At 60.2% G+C, this 23,100-nt stretch overlaps 1 protein-coding gene across 1 annotated transcript; it reads right to left on the bottom strand.

Moving 5' to 3' along the window:
• Positions 1–170: 170 nt before the first annotated feature.
• ADSS1 (adenylosuccinate synthase 1) lies at positions 171–22,600 on the bottom strand. The gene is made up of 13 exons (XM_045397093.2): positions 22,367–22,600; positions 12,058–12,160; positions 8,773–8,835; positions 7,819–7,869; positions 7,381–7,447; positions 6,471–6,578; positions 6,261–6,342; positions 5,938–6,064; positions 5,171–5,325; positions 3,975–4,099; positions 2,935–3,032; positions 1,463–1,612; positions 171–527 (listed from the first exon to the last, which is right to left on the bottom strand). The coding sequence occupies exons 1-13, from the start codon at positions 22,556–22,558 to the stop codon at positions 475–477; spliced, it is 1,374 nt and encodes a 457-aa protein (XP_045253028.1). The 5' UTR covers positions 22,559–22,600; the 3' UTR covers positions 171–474.
• Positions 22,601–23,100: the final 500 nt, after the last annotated feature.

Below are 23,100 nucleotides of genomic sequence, written 5' to 3'. Positions count from 1 at the left end.
GTTCTATTTAATTTTCTGAGTAAACACAAGGCTTGGCTTTGTGACCCAAAAAAGATGGGCAGCTCTTAGGAAGCTGCATCGTCCAGACTCCTGTCACAGTGAATTGTTGTCTTTCAGTGTTTAAAAGCAATAAAGACAAAGTCAAATCAAACATGTAATGACTGCTCCCATTCAGTGGCCATTGGAGATGTTTATTATGACACTGCTTCAGCTGGACACGCAACCATGTGACACTAATGTGTCATAGAAGGTCTCTGCTTTGAGCACTTTGGCTCATTTTAAATAGCAGAATTTTTAAAAATATACACAAGGCTGGCTTTCCAATGTTTAAAATCATTGTAGAAACCAACAGGTTGAACAGAAATAGAAAAATACAGAAAACGGCTTTCCTGCTTTGGTGTTGGTTGTGGCTGCCGAGGAACGTGATTGCTGCTGTTTCGCTGCCAGGTCTGTTGGGATCAGCTCAGTCTGTGACTAAAACAGCTGGATCATCGACTCTCTTGACTTGCCAACACCAACCCATTTGACTGAAAAAGCAGAAAAGACTGTTATGATATACACTGGAGGCAGAAAATTCAGAAAAAGTTTTCTTTAGCCTCGTATCTTTCTGTGTGGTTCATCTGGTAAAAAGGGCTATTTTCTCTCCAAATGGAGACAGTTTTAATTTTTAAGTTATAAAGGTAGTGCAAGCCGGGCGCAGTGGCTCACACCTGTAATCCCAGCACTTTGGGAGGCTGAGGCGGGTGGATCATGAGGTCAGGAGATCGAGACCAGCCTGGCTAATATGGTGAAACTCCGTCTCTACTAAAAAAAAAAAAAAAATTAGCTGGGCATGTGACGGGCACCTGTAGTCCCAGCTACTCGAGAGACAGGCATGAGAATCGCTTGAACCTGGGAAGCGGAGGTTGCAGTGAGCCAAGACCGTGCCACTGCACTACAGCCTGGGTGATAGAGCCAGACTCCGTCTCAAAAAGCAAAAAAAAAAGAAAAAATCTATCTATCTATCTATAATTAAAAAAAAATAAAAATAAATAAAAAAAAAGAAGGTTGCGCATGTTGGGGGACTGATCCTCCCGCAGCAGAAAACAGGAGTCTCTTCCCTTCTCCCTTGGAAATGGCAACCTTAGTTACTTAGTGACTCTCCCTGCAGGCCCTTTCTCTGTGGGTGCAAACACCCCTGGGCTATGAGAGTAAACATACGACACAATCATATGGCTGGCATGGGACCCATCTGTTGTTCTGGATGCGGAGAGGCAGGGGCTCCTGGCAAGGTCACACCCACACCCTGGCCACAGGAGCCGCGCTGCCCCAGCTCTGAGTCCTCCTCCCCTCCTGCCCTCCAATATATTCACTTGGTGACCACACTTGGTTTTCTTATTGCTCACCAAGCCCTGCGCTGGGATGTGGGCCCCTTGGGGCATCCAGGGTGCAGGGAGGGTGGCTGGGGATGCAGGGCACCCACCTGCGACTCCCACGTGATTCTCCACAAAACGGATGTAGTTCTGGGCCTGCGGGGGCAGGTCCTCCCACCTCCTGGCGCCTGTGGTGTCTGCTTTCCAGCCAGGCAGCGTTTCATATTCGACTTCGACCTTCTGAAGCATCTCCTGGTTAGCTGGGGGAAGCACACAGGAGATGAGTGGGGCCCACAGACCTCTCTCCTATCACCAAGGAAGCAAATATTTGGTGACACGGCCACCCCCATCCAGGGCCTCCTTGTTCAGGGACTCAGCAATGAGGAAGGCAGCAAGTGGGCATGTGGCCCAGTTTGATTTTCTCAGTGTTGGGTGGTGAGCAGGGGACAGCAGTGGGGCTCAGACACTGACTACATGCCTTCCAGACCAGAGGGACATGACACATATGTGCTACCCACTCTGCTAGAACCTCCACTGTGACATCAGCTGAGGCACTCCAAGCCTTGGCTTGGAAATTCTGAGACTCTAGAATCCTGAAGCACTAAGGGATCCTGAAGCATCTATGTCCTCCCACCCCAAGAACATCAGCTCCCAGAGGGCAGGGACCTCCACTCTGTGCAGGACTCTGTGGCTCATGGTAGAAGACGACCACCCTTACAGATGGAAGATGCTGGAACACAGGTTCTCGCTGCAAATGTGTTTGAGCCTTGGAGCCAGGCAGTGTTTGCATGTCCTCCTGGGACCCTGGACCACCATGAGGAGACCTTGCAGGCCTCAGCAGTGCATCCTCTCAAAGGTCAAGGGTCAGGAGGGTCAGGGACACTGCCTGCAAGGACACACACGGCTCCTGTGGCCAGGTGGCCCTCTGTGGTCTACACAGATCTGCTGAATGGAGACCAGCCAGGGGCAGCTCACCCAGGGCCGCTGGGGAGGAAGCCATTGTGGGGGTCAGAACATGACCCTGGACTGAGGTTGAGGGGGCACGTCCAGAGGCACACGAAACTGTGAAACCCAGGAAAATGGCATCTCCTTCATGCTTTCCAGAAGAAGGGGTACACAGGAGCAGGGATCCCAGTTAGGTCTTCAAAATCTCACCACAAAGCATATTTTCTCAGATGAAATAGTCATCCTGTACATCTGCATAGAGCTTTAGGTTTTCCAGAACCGACTGCATCCACTAACTCCTGTGTGCCTCCCGTGGCTCCCTGCAGGTGGGCCTTTTCCCCAAGGCAGCTGAAGGACCCCCAGGGTCCCAGGCGCGTAGTCTGTCCCCCTTGCCATTCCCATAGCACTGGAAGGCGCCTGCAGCCACCCCTGCCCGGCCAGGCCTCCCGGGGAACATTGTGGGGAGAAACCCATGAGAGGCGAAAGCCATGATGGAGGCTGGTCCCTGGAGACAAGCTGCTTGCCCTGTGTCCTGTGAATGTGGGAACTCTCCCCTCTCTGAGAAGTCACAGGTCCCATCTATTCCAATACCCATGAAACGGCCCAACGGGCAGAACGGCTGCCCCACTTCACATACCTGGGAAATAGGGAATCCTCTTTCCGTTCAGCTTGTACGAGATGCCGACTTTAATCTCACCCAGTACGTCCAGGATGTCCAGCTTCGTCAGGGCCAGCCTGTGGAAAGCCAAGGGGCCAGGCAAACCCACGAAGTGGTCAGCAATGCTGAGGTTTCTTCCATTTGCTTTTCACCTCTCACTTCTGTTATTTATAGCAGGGGTCCCCAGTCCCTGGGCTGCGGACCAGTACTTGGTGGTGGCCTGTTAGGAACTGGGCTGCAGAGCAGATGAGTGGCAGGCAAGCTAGCACCACAGCCTGAGCCCTAGCACACGGTGAGGCTGGCGCCATGAACCCTGCGTTGCACATTAGGAAAGTGAGGGTCAGGGACCCCAGATGCCACACCGTCAGCTACTAGGTTCCTCTGCTTCCTGTTGCCGGGTTGGCTCTACCCACCCAGGAGGGGTCTGGTTAATTCTCGAGGAATTTTGGCTGATGCTGTTAACCCTGGTGGAAGATGTGCGACTCACAGCCTTGGCCTGTCTGACTGAGCTGGAGAGGAAGCCGTGAGCCCAGCCATCACGCAAAGCCTCTTTCTGATCCCTGGGAGACAGCCTGAACAGCCGGGGAGACAGCCTGAACAGCTGGGCAGCCTGGGCCAGTCTGTGAGGAGCAGAGGGGCCTGCAGAGTGGACGCCTCGACAGGCCGGCACCAGTGCTTCTGTCCTCCTAGCAGGATGACGGTGCATCCTTTCGTCCTGGGGACTTCCGGTCTCCACATGAAGCATTTTAACCTTTTACAAGTGCTGGAACGCCCTCATCCTTCACGGCATCAGCCCTGGGGTGGGAGTTTGTGCTCCCAGGGTGGCTGCAACACACCCTGCACAGGCCTCCATACCGCTAACCCCTGGGCCGTGTTTGTGGAAGGGTCGAGATCAGTGGGAAACCTTGTCCAAGGAGACTTGGTGGCCCTCAGCCCCTGCGTTAAGTGCTGCTTGCCTCTGCACGTGTCGGGAGTCAGGGACGGTCCCAGTGGGGATGGCAGCAGCATGGGTTGCTTACGCAGTGAATCCATTGACCATGTGAGCATATCTCAGAATCATCAGGTCGAGCCAGCCACAGCGCCTCTTCCTGCCTGTGGTCACCCCCCACTCGTGGCCGCGGGTCTGCAGCAGGTCTCCAATCTCCTACATGAGAACAGGGCAGATGTCACGTGGACTGTGGTGGGGGCCTTGTGTGGCCTGGCCCTGCTGCTCCCCCCACCTCTCCCTCCCCACACGCAGATCTCAGAATCCCTGAGGCTGCCTCACCTCCGCTGACAGTCCTTACATCCGGCTCCCCTACATCCCCATGTCCATGGTAAGCCTGTCCGGCAGCTGAGGCTCACAACGGGCAGGGCCTGGCGCACAGTGCCGTGTGAGCCGGTGAGCACTCTTCCTGAACACACCAGACCACTAGGATTTGTGAGCTGGGGAAGGCACCGGCAGCCTTGCCGTCTTCCCCTCCTGCCTTGGGCAGCTGGTGGAGGTGGGCCTGGCCCTGCAGCTTGGCTTTGGGGGTCAGGGGTGTGTGTATCTCCTGACACCTATCCCTGCACCCTCTCAAGCCTCTCTGGAGAGCGTCCGCCCCTCCCTGTGTTGGCTCTCCCAGCACCTGCCCTTCTTCCTGCTCAGGTACAAGGGCCATGTCCTTGCCCTACCAAGGGTCACAGGTTGAGGCTGAGAGAGGAAGGCTGGGGCCTCCTGAGGATTCTGGGGCCACAGCAGCTTCCAGAAACCTTCCTGAGGCTGGAGAGCTGGGTGGGGTTGTGGGGGCTGGCTTTCAGCCCCAAGTCTAGCTTGGTTGTGACAGAGGACCGCCCCCAACCTGGGGACAAGGCCGAGGGAAGGTGCTTAGTGTCCTCCCTGAGCCAAGGTGAGTCCACCAGCTACCCCAAATGAGGGTGTCCTGAGGAGCTGCAAGGCGCCCCCACTTGCCTGTGGGCCTCACACTCCAAGGGGAGTGAGGTCATGTGTACATGTGTCCATGTGCACACCCTGTGTGAGCTCATGTGCTGCGGCTGTGGGAATAGGCCCACCCCAGTGCCTCTTACTAAGCCCCACCCTGGCCTGCACAGCAGGAAGGGCCCTGGTGGGAGATGGGGAAATGGTACAGGCAGGGTCCCCACAGCCCCCACCCTGGCACTGCTCACCCCACCCCTGGCACCGCTGCCGGGCCTCCCTGACCTCCCATGGGGTCCTGAGGGCCTGGGGACTCACGTTGATCTGTTCGGTGGGGAAGGCCCCGATGCCCACGCGTGTGGTATAGGCCTTCACCACACCATACACGTCACCTATGTTCTGCGGGGGAATGCCCAGGCCCGTGCACACGCCGCCCACGGTGCAGTTGGATGAAGTCACAAAGGGGTAGGTCCCTGCAAGACAGAGCAGGTTAGGGGGCTACCTGTCATCCCCTGTAGATTACTCCACCCAGCCCAAGAGGCCTTCTCAGTAAAGGGCAGCGGGCAGTTCAGACCATGGGGGGTCCCCTCCGTGGGGGTCGCTAGCCTGGCCTGTCCTGGGGGAGTGGCCGAATGGGTGCTGTGTGCTGGGCTATATGGCTCACATAAGAGTCTGGGGTGAGGGGAGGGAGGAAGTTGCCCACAGCATGGCCTGAGGTGGCCAGGCCGCCTTGGGGGTGAGGGTAAGCTGGTGGGCCTGTGGGGGTGAGGACAGGATATGGCTGTACAGACCGTCAGAAGGGCTGGCTCTGACCCACCTTGCCAGGCTCCCTGGCCCCACCCCTGACCTTGTCACCTTGTCACCCTGTTCTTTCATCTCTAGCCCAGCCCTTTCTCCTCTCCCCTCCCTTGCTGACAATAGGAACACTAAGGACATGAGGATCATTTCCATGGGCATGGATGGCACTGTGGCCTTGGAAAGCGGGTCTGCCCCTCCCTCCCCCATCTGTTCCCACAGCTCTCCGCAGCTGGGTCTTCCCTGGCAGGCACGAAAGGTCGCTGGCACGCACATCCTCCCGGACATACCGAAGTCAATGTCGAGGAGGGCGGCGTTGGCACCCTCCACCAGGATCTTCTTGGGGGGGCCGTGGAGTGCCTCATACATAAAGTAAACACCATCTCGGACCATGGGTCTGATCCGCTCAGCAAAGCCCTGCAAGGAAGGACCAAGCAGCAGCGTGAGCCTGTGACCTGGGGCAGAGGAGTCCTGCGTCCCCAAGAAGGTTGGCCAGCCCATAACAATGCCTAATAACGGGTGTGCCCCAAGGGTGTTCAACGAGCACCAGGTAGGACAGCCAGCCTCCCTGGAGGGGCACTTCACAGCCCCCACACTGCGGCCCCGGCTTCACCTTGAGCCTTTTGAGTTGGCCTTCAATGTCTATTTCCAGGGTGGGGAACATCGACTGGTGCTGGTGGGCCAGGTTCTTGAATCTGCACAAGGGACAGTCATTGTCACCCCGTCACAGTCCACGCTGGTCCTCAGGGCCCTCCCCACTAGCCACAGACCCTTCTGGCAACCTCTCCCCATCCTCTCCCGGGACTGCAGATGGCTCAAGTACCTGGAGGAAAACTCATCGAAATCTGACAGGAGGTCGCAGATGCGGAGGCCCGTCCGGGCAGCTTTGGAAGAGTAGGTGGGTCCGATTCCCTTCTTGGTGGTGCCTATACTGAAAGATGAGGAGGGGGTGCCCATGAGAACCCAGGAGCCCCAAGGAGCTCAGGCATCCCACTGAGGCCATGACCCCCGCCGGCTCATGACTCCAGTGCTCACTATTGCCGCCTGTGTCTGGCTGAGCTGTGAGTGTGTGCAGTGTGGGTGTACGCACTCGCATGGATGTATGTACTGGTACGGTGTGTGCCTGTGTGTGGATGTGTGCACACGGAGTGTGTGCACGTGTGTGAGTGTATGTAGGTGTGGCTGTGTGTACTTTTGTGCATTTGCGTGGGTGTGTGGGCTTGTGCGGTGCGTGCACATGTGCATACCTGTGCGAGCATGCGTGGGCGTGTGGTGTGTATGTGAGAGCACGAGCGTGTGCCCTTGCCTGTGGAGAGTGTGAGTGGGTGTGTGATCACCTCTCTGGGGCAGGACACTCATCTGCTTCACTCCTGTGTCCTTGGCACATCTGAGGTTCTACTAAACTTTTTTAGTGTTCCTCATGTCCTCGCTGGGGCCTGTGTGGAGTCAGGAAAGGTGGTGGGTGTGACAAGCTACGGTAGGGCTTATGCACTCCTGTGGGGGGCTGCGTGGCAGTGACAGCCAGCAAGGACAGTGTGCAACCCCAGAGAGAGACGGGCTGGCTCGTCCGGGGGTTGGGTGATGCACTGTGGAATTCTGACAGGTGCCATTCTCCAGGGGCTTTGAGTGGGTTGAGGTACCCTCCTCGTGCCCAGGACCAGACACACCCCACAGTCTGCCAGCTTGCGGGCCCAGAAGACTCCCTGAGGCTGAGGGTGTCCCGGCAGACTCACTTCTTCCCCTCTTGTGCCTGGCGCTGCACTTCCTGAAGTCCGTCGACAGCCTGGTGAAAATCGAACACTGGCGGGTGGGCCAGGTGAGGGCACCAGGGAACGGGAGAGAAGCAGAGGACAGATGTTTACACATGGAACTCACCTCCTGCCGGCCTGAGTCTCCTGGGAAGGGGGTGGTCGAGATTTCAAAGAGGACAAACTGGGGTGTGACCATGAGTGTCTGGGGCTCAGTTTCCCCATCTGCAAATGGGCTAGGGATCCCTGACCCAGCTCCCACCTTGAAGCTCTTTAAAAAGGATAACGTACAAGCTAACGGAGCCATGTGGAACAAGAAGGCCTTGGGGACTTCCCTGATCTTGGTGGCTGTGGAGGAGCAGGGCCGGCTGGCAATGGTGGGGGCAGGAGGGGCTGTTCCCTGTACCCCAGTGGGAAACGTACCAAGGTGGGCTCTGTCAGAGATGATGAGCCTCTTCTCCCAGTCCTTCAGGCCTGCGGGGACACGGCACGCAGGTGGGTCAGTGTTCACTGCAGCTCACACGTGAGAGGCCAAGGCTGGGCTAGCTCGCCCGGCTCCCATCCGGGTAAGGCATGTGGGGGCCGACAGGGCCACCTCTGTTGCACAGCAAGCAGCAGGCCTGCCCCTCGTTGCCTGCTCCCCAGCTGAGGCTCCCGGACCCTCACTCCACCCCCCGCCGGGATGCCCACTCTCATGCCTGCAGGCTTCACCCCTCCGGGCTGGGGAGCCGGAGCTGGTGTGAGTGCCTGGCCTTCCTCCCTACCTGCAGCCACTCTGAAGGTGACCTGCCCCCTCAGGGCCTCAGTCTGGGTACCCCCTGGTGCCCATGTCCCCAGAATCACATTCTCCTTGCTCTTTTCACACCCATCCTGCCCTTGAGCGTGAGGCTGGAGCTCAGCGTCCTCCCAGACCCACTCAGGCTGCTGTCTGTCCCTACCCACACTAGGTCTGCCTTGCCCACACCCCCAGCTGGTGGGTCTCGCTCACTGCCTGCAGGCCTCTGTGTGCCTGGCCAGATGCTCCTCAGAGCCCCCAGGAGCCACATCCTTCCCTGCAGGCATAATTAGCCCAGCAGTCCCCACTTCCCCCTGGGTGTCTGGTCCAGGTCCCTGGCTCCTTCCCAGACTTCCTGACCTGAGTCTGCAGGTGCTACTTGGCCCTGTGATGCCGAGGCCGCCAGCGTCTGAGGCCTCGGGGTTGCCTGGCTCACTCGTTTTCTGCACAGGTAGAGCCAGTGATGAGCTGAGCCAATTGTGTTGGGAACCCACCCCCGCCAGTCCCCTCTGCGGGAGAAACCCTCAGAGAGGCTCCAGCCAACACAACCTCTCAGGGCACCGTGTCTGGGACAGGGCAAGTCTGCAGGAGCTTGGACTTACCTTTCTTTTCATTCTTCTCTGCTTCCTCAAACAAGCCCGGCAAGTGGATGACCACCCCGTTGCCTGCATGAGAGACAGAGGCATGAGACAAGAGTTGTGTCCCAGACATTGGAAAACGTACATTAAGAACAGCATGAAGTGAATGGGTACAGTGGCTCATGCCTGTAATCCTGGCACTTTGGGAGGCTGAGGCAGGAGGATCCCTTGAGGTCAGGAGTTCAAAACCAGCCTGGCCCACATGGTGAAACCCCGTCTCTACTAAAAATACAAAAAAAAAAAAAAAAAATCTGGGAATGGTAGTGCATGCCTGTAATCCCAGCTACTGGGGAGGCTGAGGCAGGAGAATCACTTGAACCTGGGAGGCAGAGGTTGCAGTGAGCTGAGATCCTGCCACTGAACTCTGGGTGACAGAGTGAGACTGTCTCAAAAAACAAACAAACAAACAAACAAACAAAAACAACCCAGCATGAAATGGGCACACCTATGTTCACAGCAGCATTATTCACAGTAGCCAAGAGCTATCCATTGACAGATGAATGGATAAGCAGAACATCGTCTATCCATATGATGGAAAAGTATTCAGCCTTAAAGTAGGAAGGAAATACTGACACAGGCTGCAACGTGGAGGGGCCTCGAAGACATGATGCTGAGTGAAATAAGGCAGTTACAAACGGACACAAACAGGATGATTCCGCTTATATGAGGCCCCTGGAAGAGTCAAATTCATAGAGATAGAAAGTAGAATGGGAGGCACCAGGGGCTGGGAGAGGGAGACTGGGGAGTTGTTTGATGTTTCAGCATTTCAGTGTGTGAAGATAAGAAAGTTCTGGAGGTGGATGGTGGTGATGGTTGCAAAACAATCACATTCCTTGGTATTTAAGGAGCTGAAAATTGATGTCCCCGCAGAAACCTGCACGTGGATGTTTAGAAGCTCTATTCATAATCGCCGGAACTCGGCAGCAGTCAAGAGGCCCGTCAGTAAACAAAAGGAGAAGTCAGCGGTGGTCCCTCCAGACAGTGGAGTATTATTCAACACTGAAAACAAATGAGCTATCAAGCCGTGAAAAGACGTAGATGAAAGTTAAATGCATATTACTGAGTGGAAGAAGCCAATCTGAAAAGACAACATACTGTACAATTCCAACTCCAAGATTCTGAAAAAGGCAAAACTACAGAGACCGCGTGAGTGGCTGCCGAGGGTTGAGGAGGGAGAGATGAACGGGTTGAGCTCGGAGGTTTTTAGGACAGTGAAAAAAGTCTGTATGATACTCTGGTGGCAGATACACAGCATACATTTGTCCAAACTGGCAGAATGTACAGCACCAAGTGTGAACCCTAAGGTGACTATGGACGCTGGGTGATGGTGATGTGTCAGTGCAGGTCCATTGATTGTAACAAATGCACCACTCTGGTGGGGCATGGCAGCTCTTGCCTATAATCCTAACATTTTGCGATGCTGAGGCAGGAGGATCACTTGAGGCCAGGAGTTGGAGACCAGCCTGGGCAACATAGCAAGACTCCCATTTCTTAAAAAAAAAAAAATGCATATATGTACTAGCTGAGTGTGGTGGCACAAGCCTGTAGTCCTGGCTACTTGGGAGACTGAGGCAGGAGGATCCCTTGGGCCCAGTAGGTTGAGGCTGCAGTGAGCTAGGACTGTGCCATTGCACTCCAGCCTGAGTGACACAGCAAGACCCTGTCTCAAAACAAAAAACAAAACACAAATATACCCCTGAGCTCTAAACCCTTTGCTTGAAGACGAAGCCCTTCAGGACCCCCTGCTGCCTCTCCAAGGAGCCCCTTTCCCTTTGCCAGTTCCCGCTGAGGCTGGCCATGGCACAGGCTCAGCTGAAGGAGACAGGACTTCAGTCCAGACAAGAGTGACCTGGAGTCTACGTAAGCCACGGTGAGCACAAAAGGTCACCCAAATGCCACGGCATCCTAAAATAAACACGTGGCAGAGGCCCGGAGTGTCGCAAGCTGAGGGTGTCTGTGTGAGCCCTGGCACGTCCTGCCACTTGCTAAGCGGTGCCTCCTTGGCCTTGTTTCCCGCCATGTGGGGCCCAGGGCTGGGCAGGACGGGGCTGGCGGCTGGAGAAGGCTTCCTGCAGCACAACCGGGAGCGGCCAGCCAGCGCTACTGCCCAGTCTGCCAGGGCCAGGGGCTCCCGCGACATGGCGGGCAGGCCACCTCACTGCTTAGGGCCTTCCTGCTGTGAACTAGGGACCGTCCCCACACTGTCCTAACTCTACCGCTGGGAGGGCCAGGGACTGGGTCTGCACCCAAGGGGACGGTCTTGGGTGAGTCACTCCAGCTCAGCCCCTGATCACACATGGCCCCTGCGGCAGCCACTTCTGCTCTATCTTCCTCCCGCTGCTCACATTCGACGGGCTCAGGCCTATGCCATCTGCTGGGCACACACCTGAGGCGCCCGAGCCCCCACTTCCTGACAGGCTGAGAAGGGGTCAGATACGTCAGAAGGATGGCCTTGCTGTAGTCTGGAAAGAGCTGGAAGGGAAAGTACAAGAAGGGGCCTGGCTGGCTTGGCCACTGGGATCAGGAAAAGCTTCTCTGAGCAAGGGGGTCTTGGGCTGAGAGCTGAGGCCAGGGTGCACAGTGCAGGCTTCTGACCGAGAGAGGGAGGGAAAGAGAGCCACGGAACCCTGGGGGCAGAGGTGGCTCGCCTCTCGGAGCACTGAGTGGTCACCCGTGGCTGCAGTGAAGTCCACAGGGAGGGGCTGTGTCCGGACCCAAGAGGGGGCAGGCGATGTAGAAGGAGGTCCCTCTGCAGCATGGACTGGGAAGGGGCTGGAACCAGGCCTGCCAGGTGGCCACAGCAGCCCAGGCAAGAGGACGGCCATAAGGCCAGGAAGGGCACGGCCTTGTCCACATAGCCTGGTCGCCGCGCAGCGAGAAGCCAGGCCTGTCGCAAGCACATGCTCACTCACAGGTATGCACATGCAGTCACAGGCACGTGGGCGTGTGGTCTCGCAGAGTGTGTGCACGCGAGGGATCAGGGATCAGGCACTCCCGCTCCTGCGGGTGGATGTGACTCTGCCCTCCTCCCATCAGCCCGGTGTCCTCTCAGCTGTGTTCCCAGACCAGGCCTGGGCTATGCAAGTTTCTATGCACCAGTGCCTGGTGGGGCAGGTGGAGGCCGGGGTCCAGCCTCCTGCTAGAGCCGTCATCACCAGGCTCTGGTACCCTGTACCCCTGCGAGTGGGGATCCTGGGCTGGCTGACACCCCCTTTCCTGCTCACATACAGGTGGGGGCAGGGTACTCACCAATGAAGGACACAGCCTTGGTGTTGATGATGCCGCTGGGCAGTAGGTGGAAGTCATACTCCTTCCCATCCACCACCACCGTGTGGCCAGCGTTGTTGCCCCCCTGGAACAGAAACCTGGCTGAGCTGAAGGCACTTGGGTACTGAGGACCCCCCGGACATGGACTGAGCCACAGGGGCTTCCCCTGTCTCTGCAGGGCACTGCTCTTGGATTTTGGGGTGCCTGGCTCGGTGGCCAGCTCTGCTGCGTCTGTGCAGGACTGGGATGTGAGCATCCTGCACCATGCAAGGAGTGCAGCCGTTTGGTCAGGGTCCTATGTTAGAAGGGTCTGGCCCAGGCTGGTGCCAACACCTCCAGGTGGCTTGGTACAGGTCTCTGCAGCTGCAGGGCCCGCTCTGGAGCTCGCTCCTTTCATGCAGGAGTGAGGGTCCAACCCTTCCGCAGAGCATGAATTCAGCCCCTGCCACAGCCCAACCTGCCCTCACCCTCTTTAGCAGGGACCCTTCCCTTTGAGCAGGCACCTCCCATCTAAAATGAAAAGGCAAAAGCTGTTCTGAGCCAGCCCTGTTCTGGGGAACACCCAGCCACAGGCTCCCCTCTCTGGGGGACTCCTGCTGCCGGTGGGGAGAGGGCCTGGGACTAGGATGTGCAGACTCAATCCCCTCCTGCCAGGAGATAGCCACATGACACAAGCAGACTGTGCCACCGCCCTGGACGCCACTGCCTTAGGCTCCCAAAGGGCCTCTTGTGCCAGTGGAAGCTGGAGATAAAGTAGGGACCCTCTCCAGGTGGGGCAACAACCAAAGCCCTCCTGCCTTTTGCTTGGCTCTGCTTAGCAGGGCACAGGTCCAGTGGGTGTCCGCTGCTGCCCCCACCCTCTGCTCCTGCAGGCCAGGTGGGCTGGTGGCATGACGATTGCAGGGACACTCCAGCCCCAAGGCACAGCTCATAGGGCTCCCCTACATGTAGGCAGGAGTCCCCGCTTCACAGCTGAGGAAGGGGCAGCATCTGTGATGCCCCACGATGGCCCATTGCCCCTGAAGCCAGGCCCCCACCAATGGCAAGGGGTGTCCCTCCAGCACCTTTTGGTCTTCATGCCACCATAAGACACCCGTGTAGGCCAGGTGTGGCAGAGCCTGGAGGGAGCCCCAGAAGCTCTCTGCCCCACGAGAGAAGGCCAGGTCTCCAGCCCCACTTCCGGCCAGCCACGGAATGGCATGGGGGACCCTCCCTGTTGCCCTCTCTCCTTGAGCTCCACCTGGAAGGTGAGCAGGGTTCCGGTGGGGTGCTGGAGGACACACACAGATACCCTGCCCCACAGACTGGTCTGGCCTTTCCTTCACTACTGCCCTTTTGGGGCCCACTCTGTCCCCAGGACTCCAGAGCCCAGATCCAGCCCCACCTTCCTGCCTCACCTCCCAGCAGAAAAGCCCTCAACTTGTCTACCCATGAGGGATCCTCCCAGCCACACTGTACTGCTCTCTGCCCAGCAGAGGGGTCTCAGCTCCCCTCCCACCCTCACATGCCTGGCAGTGGGGTGTCCCGGCAGGCAGGACCCTCAGTGACGGCGGCCCCCTCCCTCTGCACTAGCTCCTCATGATGCACCTGGACAAGATTTACATGGAAAGAGCCCTGGCGGCTGGTGCCAGGGCAACCCTGGGGACAGAGGGAGGGCAGATCCGGAGATGCCAGGCAGGGCGCTCGCCCTCCTGGGACCTAACGTCACACATCGGGAGATTAGGCAGCACTCAGAGCCCTGAGGCCCCTTCCCAGGGCAGGAGTCCTCACCCCCACGCCCCGACTTCTGCCTGCCCTGCCTGGCTGGGCCCAGTCCTTGCAGGAAACCAGTTCAGGACAGTGGCTCTGGGCAGGGCGGTGCTGGGTGAACTGGGTGGGGATCCTGGGAGGTGGAGAGATGCAGGAAGCCTGGTGGCAGGAGGGAGGGTGATCTGAGGGCACCTGGAGGCCCTGGGGGAGCTAATGCTGCCAGGCGCCGAGGCAGGGTGGAGGTGGAAGGTCAGGGCACTTCCACAGCCTGGGCGGATGGGCAGGGCTCTCAGCCTGTGCCGCTCAGCAGACCCTGAGTCAGCCCTGGGCGTGCAGGTTCAGTCCATCGGGACGGGGCAGGCCCTGGCGTGACTGGAACAGACTCTGGGTTTGGGGGTCACCGCACCCTCCTGGAGACCCCCACCCTTACTCTGTCCTTGCCTTGGCACATACGTGGTGTGGTAATTCCTCTCCGCGGGGGTCACAGAGTAGGTTCACGCCCACGATTGCATCTGCTGCCTTTTGGGGGCAGTCAGGGGTGAGGTCTCTGAGGACAGGTAGGGAAACGGAGATAAGGGAAGCCTATCCCTTGTACAAAGCCCCGCCTGGGGTGGGCAGGCCTCGAGGGATGACCTGGCAGTCAGGGCAAGTGCTGCCTGCCACGGCAGAGTGCCCAGAGCCCATGTCAGCAGGCCCAGGGACACCCCGCTGGGCACACCCTGGCTCTGTTTGGGGCAAACACAGGCTCCTAGGAACAGGCGTGGCTTGTCGTGGGCCAATGGGTGTCCGATGACCCCCGGGCCAGTGCCAGGCCACTCCTGGAAGCAGGAGCCAGCTCAGGACACTGAGCCTGAGGCCTGCTGACCCGCAGGCCCTCCCAGTTCTGGGGAGCCCAGGACGATGGCCCCGGAGAGACCCCAGTCTGTCCTCCCCATCACAGTTGAGGTCTCAGGATGTCAGGCTGCACAGGCACGTGGTGAGAGGTTGGGGACAAGAAGTCCTCCTGCCCTTCCTCCAGCTTCAGCCTGGGATTCCCACAGCAAAGGCGTCCGAGGAGGGCTGGACAAAGGGGGACAAAGGGAAGCTGGTACAGTCAGGCCGGGGCTCTGCACAAAGGCAGAGCCTTCAGGTCCAGGCCAGGGTCTGCCTTGCCATGGGAGCCACCAGCCAAGGCTGACCATGAGGCTGGCTGCTGAGGAGGGACCAAACATCAGGGCCAGCCCCGCCCTTCCTGGAGAGGCACTGGGACCTTCCCTTGGGGCTGCCTCGGGCTGCAGGTGGATGCCAGGCCCCTCAGCATGGTGTGCAGGGCAGTCGGGAGACTGCTGCCCTCTCACAGGGCTTCCTCCTCTTGCACAGACGCACCGGTGCCTCCAGCCCCACCGGTCTCCTCCTCTCCTTTCCTGGCCCCTGCTGGCCCAGTAGATGGGTCTATGGATCCTGCCACAGGGGGCCTCTCAGGGTCTGCTTGTCCCAGGCAGCCCGGCCCTGAGCCCTAAGTCCTGTCACCATCCCCCCAGTGCTGAGCCCCCAGGGCAGCCGCGCTCACTCTGTCTTTCCTACCTCATGGAGATAAGTGATGGGCAGAAGAGCCAGGGTTGAGTGTGTGCCACAGGACAGCTCTGCTTAGGCATGGCTCCCACCACAGCCCCTCAGGCCAAGCTCCAGGGTCCTCATGTCCAGCTGGCAGGCCTCTCTCTGCCAGGCACCCCTCGGCTGCCCTGCTCCTCTAAAAGCAGAGCTGAGGCACCTGAGCTCAGGGAAGGCCATGGGCACATCCATCCTTCAGCCACCACTCAGGGTCCTCTAGGGGCTGCAGAGTCCTGCATTTACCTAAGATGCCCACTGCTGCCCCTACAGGTGGAGAGGAAGCCCAGGCCTGTTGCTCCTAGGAAAGGAGCCCCCTGCATGGCCAATGGGCTGAGCCACATGCTGTGAGCTGCCATGGGCGGTCACCCATGTTGCACACTGCACAACTCTGGGGGGTGCTGTCACAGAGCCATGGCATGAATGATGGCCCCTAGAGGTATAGCAGCTGCAGGGACACATCATGCCACCTTTCCACTGTTTGCCAGGTAAGGGACGGTAGATTAAGGTACGCCCCCAACTCTCAGAAGCACAGTGAGGCAAGGGTGCAAGTGAGAGAGAAGATACAAAGATGGACGGTGCAGAACACCTGCCTTGAGTGACCTGTACCCACAGGCTCAGATCAGGCTGGGGGCCCAGAGTTAGGGGTACCCAGGGAGCCTGGTGGCCCCCTGGCACTTTCTACCTGCCTCCAGGTTTCTCCTGGGGTCTTCCCCTCTGTGGTGGAGCCTTGGGTCAGGACACTGGAGTCTCCTCTACCACTCTCTGCCTAGTCTGGCTGGTCACTCAAAGTCCCTAGGGGACATCCCTGCCAGCTGCCTCCCTGGTGGCAGGGAGTTCAGGAAAAGAGGCTGTCTCCATACTGGACGAGGGAAGAGGGGACAAGACCCACTCAGGAACCAGACACAGCTCTGACCCCTGCTTTGTCCCTGTGGGTCTAGCCAACTCACCCCTCTGGGGGCCAGGGAAGGCACGGCCCTGTGACCAGCCCTGTCCCCACTGCCCCACTCAGGACCCTCCCCTCCAGGAGGCTGTGCGCACCCTCAGACCACCCACAGCACATCTCGGGGCCGCTCCTCAGTCCTCCCACCATTGCTGCTCCCTCCAGGCATTTTATATATGTACCTATATTTATAAGTAAATATCTCTCTACATCTTTCTCCATATCATCTGACTATCTATAGTCTGCCAGGGCTGCCAAAACAAAATACACAGCCTGGACAGCTTCAACAATGGATTTTTTTTTTTTTTTGGAGACATGGTCTCACTCTGTCACCCAGGTTGGTGTGCAATGGCGTGATCTTGGCTCATGGCAACCTCTGCCTCCTGGGTTCAAGCTGTTCTCCTACCTCACCCTCCCCAGTAGCTGGGATTACAGGCACCTGCCACCATGCCCAGCTAATTTTTGTATTTTTAGTAGAGACTGGGTTTCACTTGGCCAGGCTGGTCTTGAACTCCTGACCTCAAGTGATCCACCCGCCTCAGCCTCCCAAAGTGCTGGAATTACAGATGTGAGCCACCGCACCCACCCGCTCCCCTCCAGATGTTAAGGACCCGGCTCCTGCAGTCCTCCTGGGTAGGCAGGTGTGGCCTCCTGCATTTGACCTGTGGCTCCTCCAAGCCCTCTCCTCTCCCAGCGTCACCCTGGTTGGGCCTCCACAGGCACTGGGAAGGTGAGGTGTGGGCTGAGCTGGCGTGGAGTGGCCACTCAGTAGCTGGGGACTCCTTGGAGGCAGCCAGGGGAGGGCTGTGCTGTGACCTGGGGCTGGGCTGAGGGGCAGGGCCAGTTCCGGGGGCCTCTGCCCACCTCCTTGCCTCTGGGTTGCCACCCCGCAGCTCCTCCCCACCATGCCGGCGCCACGCTCCTCCCCACCACGCCGGCGCCACGCTCCTCCCCACCATGCCGGCGCCATGCTCCTCCCCACCATGCCGACGCCACGCTGCTGACACCTGCAAGGCCTCTCCACACACAGGCTTTGTCCTTGCTCCTCACCTCCACACTGCCCAGATGGCGCATGCCCTGCCCCTGCACTAAGCTTGTCACCTGCACGTGTCCCAGCCTTGCCCTCCAGCCATCGTCCTGCTCCTGTCCACCCCGTCCCTAAACCCTTGGGATGCCACCTGCCATCTGCCTGGCTTGGGGGCTGTCCATTGACCTTTGACCTGCCAGGGCCCCCTCCACTCCCGGCCCACTTGGCCACTGCCCTGCAGTTCACAGGCCCCTTAATGCCATGGATGACTCCTCTGGCCACAGCGTCTGCTTGGCCCAGTGTTCCCAAGGAGGCCCCTTTCTCTCCTGCGATGCAGCTCCCATCGTCAGCCCTACCTGCAACAGCACCTGGGACGAGGCTTGCTACCTCCCATGCTCCAGAGCCTTCTCCCCACAGCATTAGCGGACTACATCTCTGACGGTGCCATGCCCCAACGCCACTGCACTCTACCCGCTTCCCCCTCAGCCCTAGCTGTGCCAGGCCCATGCTATACCACCTCCTGGTTAAGCTCTCATGCAGGCTTGGGGAGGAGGGGACAGTGGAGTGGTTGTTTGCACCTCTGCCCCTGGAATGGGAGCAACCAGCTCTCCTGCCTCTGTGTCCATCGCCAGCCCTGGCCCAGGGCCTGGCTGTCAGCGAGCTCACGCCAGACAGTGAAGCGAGCAGAGTGGCGAGCGCCGGGGGAGGCCGACGGTGCTTCTCAGAGGCTGTGAGGCTCCTGGGGCCCAACCTCTTGGCACTGGCACCCAATGGCAGTTTGTATGACAACTATGCCCGGCACAGAGCAAGGGGCCCTGGCGCCCAGTGTGCACGCACCTGTGACTACCAGTGTGGTGCGGTGGGTTCAGCCACTTACACTGTTTCACTCCCTTCTGGGCTGTGCTTGCAGGCTCCCACCGTTCACTCATTTCTTCAGCCCAAAGGAATTGTTCTCTGCCCCTTTTGGTAGTGGGGTGAGGCCTGGGACAGAACCGACAGAACCTGGGACAGGCCTGGGACAGAAATGCAGGTCTCGGCTGCCTGGGACTGGTGTTCCCGCAATGAGGCAGGGCTGTGTTTAACTGCAGGGACCCTCTGTCCTGGAGCCATGGCCCAGTGACCAGCACCATCACCAGTGCAGAGGTGGGGTAGGGGAAGACCCCTTTCTAGAAGCAGCCCCAGGCACTCCCCGGCCAAGGCAGCTGCCCCTCCGACTCCCAGAAGGTCTCTGGTGCACCCTGGAGCCTGAGGCAAAGCGTTACCTGATGGCCCCTTGGAGACAGCGCCCAGAGCCACGACAGCCACAGCACAGGGGCCCTCAATGCACAGGATGCCAGCTCCCACCTGGCGCTGCCACACCACAGAAGACACCGTGGGAACAGCCTGTGGTCTCACACCCCTGCATACATGGCCACAGCTTTCCGCCCCTGTCCGCCAGCTGGACACGGGCTCCAGCTAGAGCTGGAGGGCATGGGAGGCTGGGAGTGCACTATGGAGACCCAGGGCAGGCCCCTTCAGCCCATGTATTGGGCATGGCCAGACATAAACAGCCCAGTGCCCTGAGGTCTGCACTGCGACAGAAGGACGGGGATTCTAAACCAGGCCAGGGCTCACCAGAGCCTTGTGGTCCTGGGCAGGGAGCCCAGTTATCCAGAGGAAGTAGCTTGGAGATGGAAGGAGGAACTAGGGGGTAAAGGCCAGGCACTGCCAGCCTGGGAACGGGGGTAGGGGAGGCCCAGCTGTGCCTGTCCTCAGCTGTCCATCTGAGGGGTACGAGCCGGACGTGCAGGCGGGGCACACAGGGGACGGAAACGCCATGGACATGAGGGAGGAAGCACAGGCGGAGGTGCCTGGGGACCCCTCGGAAGTAGGATGGGGTGTCCATGCCCAGAGAGGAGAGAGGGAACACAGGACCCCAGCACAGAGAGGCAGGCGACGTGATGTGGCCGCAGAGCAGGGAGGGCAGACCTGGCTCAGAGGAGACTCAGCCTGGAGGGGAGAGAGGCTCGGGAGCAGCCAGGGTAGCAGGCAAGGAGGAAGATGGCACAGTGGGGCCAGGGGGCATAGTGCAGCCTAACAGAGCCACCCTGGAGTGGAGGAAGGACGGCCCAGGTGTGAAGGTGGGGGTGTGGGCACGAGGTGGCGGATGCACAATATAGGCTCAGCCTGGAGAAGGGAGGCTGTCCAGGAAACAGGTCCTAAAGGTGGACTCAAGGCGAGAGACTGTGGGAGGCGAGGACACTCTCAGGGGCCCCCAGGTGCACTCTGACCACAGGCCCCAAACGACCAGGATGGGAAAAGAATGAGGCGAGCCGTGCAGGGCTTTGGGCAGCCCCAGATCACCTCTGGGCAGGGTGGAAAGTCCATGTCCAGGGTGAGCAAAGCAGCGACTCTTGCCAAGTGCCAGGAACCACCAGGGGGTTTGGGAGCTGGGCTCGAAGTGATGGCTCTGCTGGTGCAGGCGTCAGCAGAGGGCAGAGCCAGAGCCTGGGTGTGCAGAGGCTTGGGCAGCCAGGGAAGGAGCATAGCCAACACTCAGGGTGGCCCCAGGCCCAGGCGACCCTTCGGGGACTGGGGAGCAGAGCAGGCTGGTTGCCAGGGCTGGTAGCTTCAGCCCTCCTGGCAGCCAGCCTGTCTCCCAGATGCGGCCCAGCCCGCTCTGCCTACTGCATGTACTTTTACCACCTGGACCACTCTGCCCTTGCTCTGTCCTCTGCTCAGCCCCTCGAGGGAGAGGGCAAGGTTTGGCCTCCGTGCGCCTGGAAACCCCCATGTCGGGTACCTTCATCTGGCTTCAGGCATCCACACTCCAAGTAAGAAAAGAGGCAGTCTTCCCTGGGGAGATCCAGCCAGATCCTCACTCTGCCAGCCTCTGACGACATGGGGTGGTCAGACATGGTATGCATAAGAACAGGGGAGATGCTGGGAGCCTGGTGGCAGGGGAAAGCCCCCACCGCTAAGAGGAGAGATGGCACTGTGAGGTCGTGGATCACTGAGCATTCGCAGAGAGCCTGGGGCTGGGTCCCCAAAGAAGACAGGTCCCTGACCTTCCCTTTGCAGAGCAGCACCCCGCTGAGATCCAGCTCGGTCCCGCACTCACGGGTGGGGACAAAGGGCCAGGCCCTTGGCTATCATGGTGGGCACGTGGCACCCGTGGGGGCTCCAAGCATGGCAGTGACTCTCATTCCTCCGCACTTGAGCCTCCGTTCCCCTGTGAAGGAGCTCTTCAGGATGCTCCTGCCTCACTGGCTTTTGAGGAGGCTGGAGGGGGACAGCTGTGGGCTCCAGGGACAAACCTCTTTTATTCCCACCGGCTTGGAGAGCCAGGCGCTCTCTCAGGCTGTGGGGTGGCCTGGCGGGGGCGGCCTGGTGGCCCGAGTGTGGGATGGGCTCCAGCCTGCTGCGCCCTCCGTGCTCCTGTCTGCAGCTGCGAGTGAGCAGGGCTGTGGGGGGACAGGGCGGGGGCACAGCAGGGAGGGCCCGGATCCAGAACCACCTCCACAGCTGTGTGGAGCGGGCTGAACGCTTGTAGAGCAGCTGTGGCGGCCCCAGACCGCCCTGCAGAAGTGCACGGCGTCCACCAGAGCCGGCAGCTCATAGGGAGGGGCCTGGGCCTCACGGGAGCAGAGGTCTGAGGAGGGTGGGGAGCCGCGGCTGCCCCACGCTGAGGGTGCCCGGGAGGGTGAAGAGCGGTAGAGCGCTGGACACGCCCCCTGGCGGCCGGGGACGAGGTGGCGGGCAGAGGCAGCGTGGAGGGAGCATGGGAGGCGGACCACCTCTAGGACCTGGGGGATCTCCGGAGCGAGAGACGAGCTTGCCTGCTGCTTAGGACGGAGAGCGAGTCGGGGAGGTCCCCCACCGTTCCAGGAAGAACTTTCTAGGAAGCCACAGTCCCTTCCGGCAGGATGGGCTCAGACACCCCTGAGCCACGCAGGGTGCTGGGCTGACTCCCTTCTCTGACAGGGATCGTCGCAAGCCCCAGCCCTCCTCTCCGGAGCTCAGGAAGGAGGCCACAGAACCCGGAGAAGGGGCTGTGCAGGGGCCCTTGTTCCATTATTGGCAACAGCCCCAGGCGGACTCCAAACCCCAGACGCATGCGTCCCAAAGTAGACCCCTTTGTGCCTGGAGCTGTAAGTCAGCCCATGGGCAGCAGACTTGGCTGCCCTGGCATGGGGCAGGCAGCTCCAGGGTGGCAGCCGAGAGAGTGCCCAGTGTCCAGCTCAGTCAGAACAGACGGGGGCGCTGAGAGCAGCCGCGGGCTGTCAGAGGCCCCGCCCTCGGCCCTGGGGGACAAAGCGGGTCTGGCCTCGGTGGCACTGCCAGCCACCAGGTCACCCTGGCCAGAAGTCTGTGGCCCTCCTTCTCCCATGTCTGGCTAGGATCATCCCAAGCACCCTCCCTCAGGCCCGGCCCCAGCTGCCCCCCAGGACGGCCTGGCCCCCTTCCACCTCTGCCTCTCCTTGGCTGACTCACCGGGGTCAACCCCACCCAGCAGGCAGCTTTCACCCCCTCCACCACCTGCCGACCATGCGGGGAGCCAGCTAAGCCCTGTCCCAGACCCAGACAGGCCCCAGGTGATCACTGCAAATGAGGAAGGGGGGTGTCTCGAGGGTCCTCAAACCACCCTGGGGCTGGGTCCTCCGGTTCCCCCATGGAGGGTCCAGCGTCACGCCGATGGCATGCGCCACCCCCTGAGGATCGGGTGTCCCCAACTCAGCGACTTGTATTTATAGCTGTGCCCTGGCCCGCTGCCCAGATGGTGGAGGAGGGGTGGGTGGAGGGGAAGGCGGTGTGTGTGGGTCGGGGGTTGTGTGAGTGGTGCGTGTGCGTGCATGGGTGGGGTGGCCCTGGGAAAGGTGCTCCCGGAGGGAAGGCATCCAAGCGGGTGAGTGACCGGCCAGGGCATGGGAGGACAGGGGCCGTCTGGGTCCGGGGAGGGGGGCTCGCTGGGCGGTGGGGGAGGGACCCGGCGCCCCAGCCCGCACCTGGCAGCGGCTGATGATGTCGGCGTCCGTGGCCAGCAGGTCCACCACCTTGCCTTTGCCCTCGTCCCCCCACTGCGCGCCCAGCACCACCGTCACGCGGGAGCCGGTCGCCGCCGCCTCCTGCTGCAGCCGCCCCCGCTTGACGCCGCCCGCGCCGGGGGGCCGGTCGTTGGAGGCTCGGGTCCCGGACATGCTGGCTCGGCTCTTCCGCTGCGCTGGCCCGGCCCGGAGCCCGCCGCCGCCGGCGTCCGCGCCATTAAATGGAGCGGGGCCCGGGCAGGGGGCGGGCCGGGGGCGGGCCAGGGCGGGCGCAGTGACGCCCCGTTGACCTCCGGCCGCCAAATCCCCGCCCCTTCGCAGCCGCCCGGGAAGCCCAGTTGAGTCTCGAGCACTTTAGAGGTGAGGGGGCGCGTAGACCGACGGCCAGGCAGGCAGAGGGCCTGGGGCGCCCCACGACTTTGCCAACGGAGGCAGTTTCTCGCTAGGCCGTCGGGGACCAGGGCTTGTGCACCGCGACCTCACCCCGCCAGGCCCCTGCCGGGCCCAGGACTTCGGGGTTCCAGCAACTGCGGAGGTGGTCGTCCCCTCCAGGGAAGGAGTGCGGTTTGCAAAAGGGGATCTGCGTTCTGCGCCCCACCTGGAGGGTCCGCACTCTCGGGGAGCGCACCTGCCCCGCGCGGAACCCCGAGTCCCCTGGGCGCGCGCGCGCGCGCGCCCTCTGGCGGCCGCGAAGA

Source organism: Macaca fascicularis, chromosome 7, assembly GCF_037993035.2.
Source record: "Macaca fascicularis isolate 582-1 chromosome 7, T2T-MFA8v1.1".
In the NCBI taxonomy this organism is placed as follows: Eukaryota; Metazoa; Chordata; class Mammalia; order Primates; family Cercopithecidae; genus Macaca; species Macaca fascicularis.
The sequence above is the reverse complement of the archived record's forward strand: the minus strand, read 5'-3'. Positions and strand labels throughout refer to the sequence as shown.

Bases quoted from the DNA above. Each gene is read 5' to 3' on its own strand.
- ADSS1 (XM_045397093.2), bottom strand. From the start codon at position 22,558: ATGTCCGGGACCCGAGCCTCCAACGACCGGCCCCCCGGCGCGGGCGGC. The intron at 6,579-7,380 runs GTGAGTCTGCCG...CTCATCTTTCAG, and splicing joins CAGGCACAAGAGGGGAAGAA to TATAGGCACCACCAAGAAGG. The intron at 528-1,462 runs GTGGGTGCCCTG...CTGCTTTTTCAG, and splicing joins GAATCACGTGGGAGTCGCAG to TCAAATGGGTTGGTGTTGGC.